The sequence below is a fragment of the Peromyscus leucopus genome, chromosome 8b, assembly GCF_004664715.2.
Source record: "Peromyscus leucopus breed LL Stock chromosome 8b, UCI_PerLeu_2.1, whole genome shotgun sequence".
NCBI classification, from domain to species: Eukaryota; Metazoa; Chordata; class Mammalia; order Rodentia; family Cricetidae; genus Peromyscus; species Peromyscus leucopus.
This window is the reverse complement of record NC_051086.1, coordinates 71873167-71880485: the sequence shown is the minus strand read 5'-3', so window position 1 is coordinate 71880485 and position 7319 is coordinate 71873167. Positions and strand designations below refer to the sequence as shown.

Genomic DNA, 7319 nt, shown 5'->3' with positions numbered 1-7319 from the left:
AACAACATCACCTGCCTAACGTGAATTTGGATCCCTGCCAGTTTCTTAACCTTCTCAACTGAGCTCGAGTTAATTAAACATTTTTAAATCACTTTGATGGAAATACAGAGGTGGTGGGACAGAGGAGAGCAGGTAACAAGCCTCCCACCACCTCCTCCTCCTCCTCCAAAAATGAGTATCTGCCATGCTTGGGAAGCGCACCAGGCAGAGGGCTGGCATCCTCACGGAAGCCCGAGGTCTGCCTTGTGTTGGCCTATAAGCTGGAGGATGGGAATGCACGTAATGTGTCTCTCCAGAAGAGGGGAAGGTGATGGCTGAGGCCTTGGAATAGATCCTACTTGGAAAATCCCATTAACTTTTCACTCTTGGAGCTGGGGCAGGGGGCACTGGGTTTGTCCTCTCTGGTGGAGAGGAGTTGGGGAATTGCTCCCCGCCCTACGGCCACCGAGGCTGGGTAGTGGATGGGGACCATCTGAGAAACCCAGTTGAGTTGAGCTCCACAAATCCTTTAGATTCCTCCTGTGTCGCTGCCCGACTAACTCCACTGCCTCTCTTAACCAAATAAACCCTGTGTATGAATTTCCCATCCTTACCTCCATTGCCCCCACCACCACCACTGGCAGAGCCAGAATCCACTAACGGTCTAAAGAGAGCTATTCGCTACTAATTAAGCTGGGTTTGGGGGCTCCGGGACAGTGAGGTTCCTCTGAGAGCTAGGTGGACAGAGAGGACCGAGAACTCTTTGAGGGCTGAAGATGGCTTCAACTATCAAAGAAAGAGGGACTCAGAGTGCCTAGGCGCAGCATGTCCCCCAGGCCAGCCACTGAAGCGGCCTGTGTCCACTCCTCCCCCACAGCCCCGCCTCCTCGTCAGGCTGCTCTGACCTTACCATGGGGAAGGTAGAGGCCGGCCCCAGGCTATAAGGATAAAGTAGCCAGGAAAGCAGCACGATTTAAGGCCACCCTTGCCAGTCCAGCCACACGATTGCGTAGCAGCTGTGAAAGACCAGGCAGGCACATCATTTGTCTCCCGCAGAAGTGACCCTCTGACGTTTAGTACCACCCACAGAAGAGCCCAGGCCCGCAAGCAACCCAGGATAACCCAGTCAGCAAGCCTGAATCCTGGGCCTGTTTTGGTTTTCTTGAACCAGAACTGGTTATTTGGTTTTGGGATTTTGTGTTGTGTTTTTGTTTTAAGTTTTTATTTGTTTGTTTGTTTTTTAAGTAGTTGCATCTGTCCCTTAGTATATAATCTCTCAGTACAAATTTTTCAGTCAATGGTAGTTTTTGTTTGTTTGATTGTTTTGGTTTTTGTTTTGCTGCTGGTTTTTTGTTTTTGTTTTTTTAGGTTTTTTGTTTGTTTGGTTTTTTTTTTTTTTTTTTTTGTTTTTCGAGACCAGAGATTTCTCTGTGTAACAGCTTTGACTGTCCTGGAACTCACTCTGTAGACCAAAACTGGCCTCGGACTCACAGAGATCCGCCTGCCTCTGCCTCCCAAGTGCTGGGATTAAAGGCGTGCGCCACCACACCTTTTTCTGTTTTAGTTTTTTTAGTCTTTTCTTAGACATAGCTTCAAAACCAAAAATTGAAACAGAAAGGGGGTTTCCAGCCCCATGTCAGACCTGCCTGTCCCCTTCCCAGCATCAGGCATGGCTTAGATACCTGGTTTACCAAGCTGGGAAGTCAGGAACCAGCCAGTTCCACTCTCACACACACACACAGGCATACAACCTAGTCCTTTGACACTGTAGTCGAGAGCTCGGAAGGAAGCATATGTGTGCCTAATGTTCTCTTTCTCCTCCCTCCCTCCCTGCTCTCTGTTCTCTTCGGGACGCGCCTGACCTCCCTGCCCTGCAGAGCATACCTGGATGTCCAGGCAAGACTGGGCGAAGTTTCTGAGTGGCCCTTTGTTTAGGTGATGTCCTCAGACCTGGATCCCCCACCAGCCTCACTCCTCATCCCAACCAGAGTGGCACACTTTGGGTTGAAGGTTGACTACGTCTCATCTCACCACCCTGCTGTAATATAAGACAACAGCTTTTAAACGTGTATATAACCCATGGTTTTGGTTTGGTTCTTCTGTTTGTTTTTCTTGGTGGCCTCCCTCTCCTTCCTCCCTCTCCCTTCTCCTTTGAAATCTCCCTGAATCACATTTGGTAGTGATTTCTGACTTAGCCTGGTGTCACCGTAGCTTAATATCTAGTTCACAGCTAACCATAGTGTACTTGTTATATATTAAGGAGTTTTCTTTTTTTCTTTAAGAAGAGTTTTGTTTTGTTGTTTTGGTTCTGTTCTCACTTTTAAAGGATGCTGAGATGGTGATGTTACTCTCCATTTTGGGTACCAATTCTGAGACTGTAAGAATTTTCATCTGGGACTTTAGCACACACTGAAGCCAAGTTGTGATGTGCGGAGCGGGAGGTGGGCATAGACTCTCTCTGTTGCATTGTAGAAGTGACTTGCAGTTGGCTGCCTAACAGACTCTAGCAGTTCATTTTTGTGACGTCTCTTTGTTAACCTAAGTCTATTTTCGGCAATAAGGTAAGGACGGCCATGTTTTGAGGGTCCTCCTTTTCTATGAGTGCTTTTCTTTTTCTGTTCAAAGAGGTCATATTATAAGGTTTTTTGAAATTGTGAATTCTAAAAAACAAAAAACAAACAAAAAAATGTTGTAAATATAATTCCATTAATTACATAGAAACTATTAAGAAAGAGAATCAAAAATATTTTTGTGGGGGAGTTGCTCCCAGGCAGTTAGGTGCCCTGGAAGAAGGGAGGGGAGGGAACCTTGAGGAAGCCGGTACTAAAACACAAGAGCACCCAGCTGCCAGGGCCACCCAGATTCCACTCCTAGCGTCTCTGTTGGTGTGGTAGACCTAAGAACCGTATTAGCACCCCGCCAGCCTAGCGACCTCTCTGTGCACAGCTTCAATGTTATGGTCTAGCTAGATTTTTATTTAAAATATGAAAAATTGCTTTTCCCAAGACGTTTTTTAAAGGAAAAAAAAAAAAAAACAAAGCTACAATTTTAATATTTAACATATTTAAAGTTTCAAAGCACACCTGTTTTGGCTTAGGGGAAGGGCAGGGTGGGGACATTCTTTTTCAGTCTTAATTTTTAAATATCTGATCATTTTATATTGTCCAATCATTTCAGCACCTCCAAAGGTCCCTAGGGTACTCTGCCTCTCTCCTCACTCTGTCCCTAATCCTGCCCCCAGAGAAGGGGGCCCATGGGCCAGGAGTGGATAAGCCTGCATGAATGCATCCTTTCTTCATTCACTTTCTATTTACAAATTAGGGAAGCAACCTTTCGGTTTATATATATATGTTTTTTTTTGATACCTCAGTGCTGCAAGTATCATCAGAGAGGCTATGGAAGAGTTTTTTTTTTTTAATTTATTGTAGATGTAAACAGAATTTTAAAAATAAAAAGTATAAACATCACTGCACTGTGACTGGGGGAAAAACTGACAGTTTCCTGTTTGCACATGTTTGACATTTGGCTGTTAGAATATATGGTCCTCGGTTGGGGAAAGACACTTAGGATGAAGGATATTTTTTAATTTAACTTTTTTTTAAACTATTGGTAATAGGTCGGCAACAGCAACTGTAGACGTTCAGCTCAGTAGACGGCATTCAAGCATATTGTAGTGTGGATATATATTTTTTTCTTTTTTAAAATGTGATATTGACATTTTATTAATATTTTTTAAATTGTTACGTTTATAAATTTGGTACTTAAGGCACAGCCAGTATGAGACACTGAATGCGACGTTTATTATAAAGAACTGCTGCACTCCTATTTTTATAAATTTTACTAACAAATAGACTAACATAGACATTCACAGACACGGTAGCGCAAAAGCATCTTCACACAAAGTCTCCAAAAAGCTAATTCAGGAAGAAAGTAAAGCACCCTGCTTCTGTTCTAATTAAATGCAACTTTAAAAAAAAGAAAAGAAAAAGAAAGAAAGGAAATCATGTTCTTTGTTTTTAAAATAAAATGCTGGGTTGTTTGGGAAGGTTTTGGATTTGGGGTGGTTTTTTGTTGTTGTTGTTGTTGTTGTTATTGTTTTTACACGTTTCCAAACAACTAAACCAAGTACAATGCTGGATGCTTTTAAAACACGAAACTCGTTCAAGTCATCAAATAACAAAATAGAAGTTTTACTTTAAAAAACATCGATGAAGAGAAAGAGGGCGACACTAGGTTCCCAGCAGTTCCATGTCTGGCTAGGGGATGAAGTCCTCCCTTGTCCATGTTGGTGACGTCCTGTCCCCCAGCCCCTGTCCATTTCTCCACGTCCCCATCACCTCACAGTGACTCTCTGTTGACCGTCCTTTGTTAATAATGTATAATATGGCTCTCTTGTAAGCGTGCTGTCTTGGTATTAGCGTAGTGACTTTTTTTCTCCTCTTTCTTCTAGTACATATTGATAGGTAATAACGTAATTAAGGTTTAAAAAAAAATTAGACATAGTTATTCAGATTTAGGACCAGTAAGGATAGAACTTTCCTTATTTATGAAAAGAAAAAAATACTAATAATTTGGGGGCAGTTTTTTCCTTTTTTTTTTTTTTTCCAAGTTCAAATTTAATTTTACTTTTGCTGATTTGATGTGGTTTCAACTAACCCAAGGTCTCACAATGTTCAAATGCCGGCAGATTCCACGGCGTTCTGTAGGTCCCCGCCCCCCTCTCTGTGAAGGGGTGTGCCATACTACCTTAAATGCAAACACTAGATATGCAAAACTGGATTTTTTTAATTTATTTTTTAAAAGAGGGAGGTGTGGTATATTAAAATGATTTTACTAAGAGAAAAAAATATTTTTTTAAGGATGCTCAGAAGAAATTGATAATCTGTGTGAATATGTTTTAGATGTTTATATACATTTTGAAGAGACCCAGTAGCCCATAGCACAAATCTTGTGAACATCTGATATGTTTTCAAGTGGCTACCTAGGTTAAGGTTCACATTAGTCCCCCGACCCCTCTTCATCTAGAACTCCATCTTAAGCGATTTTTGTAAATTCTTTTAACACTGATGTCCATCCCTGTCTTTGTTTCAGTTAAGCTCAATAGCGAATGTGGGGACCTGCTATCACCTTCCCTTGGGGAGAAACTCTCTTAGCTAATGGCACCTCTGTGGCATTATCAAATAACCACCAGGGGATTCTCTGGCTTCCAGATCCACCTGCCTGAGACCCCAAGCTCCTCTCCTCCCAAGAGGGGGGATGGAGTGGCAGTGACTCCTGGTCCTCTTCCTACTTCAGCCTGGATGTGGGACTGGTGGAGATGGGTCTCCTCCCTAGGAGCCTCTGCCTGTGTGGTTTGTGGCCTTCCTCATACCCATTGGGAAATGAAACAGCCTCACACTCGATCCCCATCGCTCATTGGCTTGATTCAAACGAAGCCCCAACAGGCCTTTGCGGTTTTTTTGTTTTGTTTTTTTAATCCCTCATAACCATTCTCTTAATTTGAACTTGTAGCTTGGGCTTTAAGGTAGCATGGCTCGATTGTTGTCATCTAAATGTCTCGCTGCACAGCAATTCACAGCCAGTGAGTGTTACACACACATCTTGCTAGACTAGTACACAAAATCATTGGGTAACTGTGGGTTCTCATGACCTGAAAGGTGTTCAGTTTTGTTTGGGGGGGGGTTGTTTTTCTTTGGGGTGGGATTTTTCTTTCATTTCTTTTTTTCATTTGAGAGTTTTGGGGAGAAAGTATTTTTTGGTTCCGACTAGAAAAACAAACGCTATGTTGAGCGTTAGTGGAAACGCGGGCTAGGGACTTTTCGCCTCCACCACCACCACTACCACACCGCTCCATTCTGCCATTCACTTACTGCAGCATCTTCAAGGATAAAGCAATATAGTTTACCACATTTGTTTTTATTGACGGTCAGCCATGCTTTCTGTGTTATATTGCATATGAAATTGTTTACAAAAGAAACACTAACTCATACTTCTCTCTCTCAGTTGGAAGTGATACACAGGGGCAGAGGGAACTCGGGAGGGCAGGTGAGGGAGGGCAGAGGGATTTTGCTTTTTGGGGTTTTTTTTTTTGGCTTTGTTTTTCTTCCTGGTTGTGCTTTACTAACCAGATCATCCAAGGAAGGCAGAAGCCAGCCAGGCAGAGAGAGGCTGCGGGTGAGCACATTGAACGCTGGGAAGCCGACCCCCCCCCCTCAGCTAGAGCAGAAAACCAATGTCACCTGAGCCCAGTCCTGGGCACAGACACTACACAAGGCAGTGCTGGAAGTGAAGCAATATTTTAATCCTGTCTAAGTTGGTTTTCTTCTGTTCTTTCTTTTTTTTTTTTCCTCACCAAAAAAAAAAAAAAAAAAGTAAAATACAAAGACAAACAAGCAGACAAACAGAAAAACATATAAATAACACCCACCCCTCTCGGGGAACAACCACAATCCAAACACGGCTATTTAATGATCAGAAGGTATTGTCTCAGATAGGACTTCATTTTCGGGAGGCAGGGCACAAGGGGGGAGGGGAGTGGAACTGAGAGACAGTTCCAGAGCCTCCATGGAAGGCTCCTACTGCTGTATTCTGTACATACTGTACCACCCTGTGTGGAGTCTGTGAATGTGCTCTTGAGTAGCGTGGGCTAGCCAATCTGCCATTCATGGTGTTATAAACTCAGAATTCCATATGTAATAGGATGCAGGTCTAAGCGTTTCATGTGGACATAAATGTATCTAAATAAAACTTCCCCTAGCACTGTGGCTGACCTCACCCTTACTTTTATACTTTAGTATGAAACTGATGAGAACTTTGGTAGTGAGTATTTTTTTTATATATATATACATATATATGTATCTATATATATATATATCTCAAGCATCTTTCAGGTCTTTGTGTGTGGCTTTCTTAAAGCCCTGTTGTAAAAAAAAAAAAATTACTATGTGGATGGCAGTCTCTCACATCACAGATGTGGAAAGTATAATTTTATATTTGTATTTTCAAATAAATAAGTTTGTGAAAGGTTTCCATCCTCTACTGTGGTCCAGAAATCAATGTGTGTGTCTGACAAAAAAAATAATAAAATAAACTGTTTTGAACAGAGTCGTGTAGTGTTCTTGCACTTGCAGAGGCTGGGGTGGGCAAAGCTGCTCTGGGGTTTGGGGGTATCACTGAGTCTCACCTTCATGCTCTTACCCCACAGCATGAATGTTGGTCAGGTGGCTTCCAGCCCCCCCCCCCCAAAAAAAAGAGACCTTTTCCTGTCCTCTCAAGGAGCCATTTTTGTGGAGTGACCAGGGAACACTTGGATGGAAGAGCAGACCTGGAATTAAGTGATG

At 42.7% G+C, this 7319-nt stretch overlaps 1 protein-coding gene across 11 annotated transcripts in view; it reads left to right on the top strand.

Moving 5' to 3' along the window:
• Msi2 (musashi RNA binding protein 2) overlaps positions 1 to 7079 on the top strand; it is a 366999-nt gene extending 359920 nt beyond the window's left edge. For all 11 annotated transcript variants that reach the window (XR_003735493.2, XR_003735492.2, XM_028878220.2 and 8 more), the window contains one exon: positions 1857 to 7079. Coding sequence is in view for 4 of the 11 variants with exons in the window: in XM_028878220.2 (XP_028734053.1) it covers positions 1857 to 1918 (62 nt within the window). In the remaining 7 variants the exon portion in view is untranslated. The remainder of the gene's footprint in view (positions 1 to 1856) is intronic.
• The last annotated feature ends 240 nt before the right edge of the window (positions 7080 to 7319 follow it).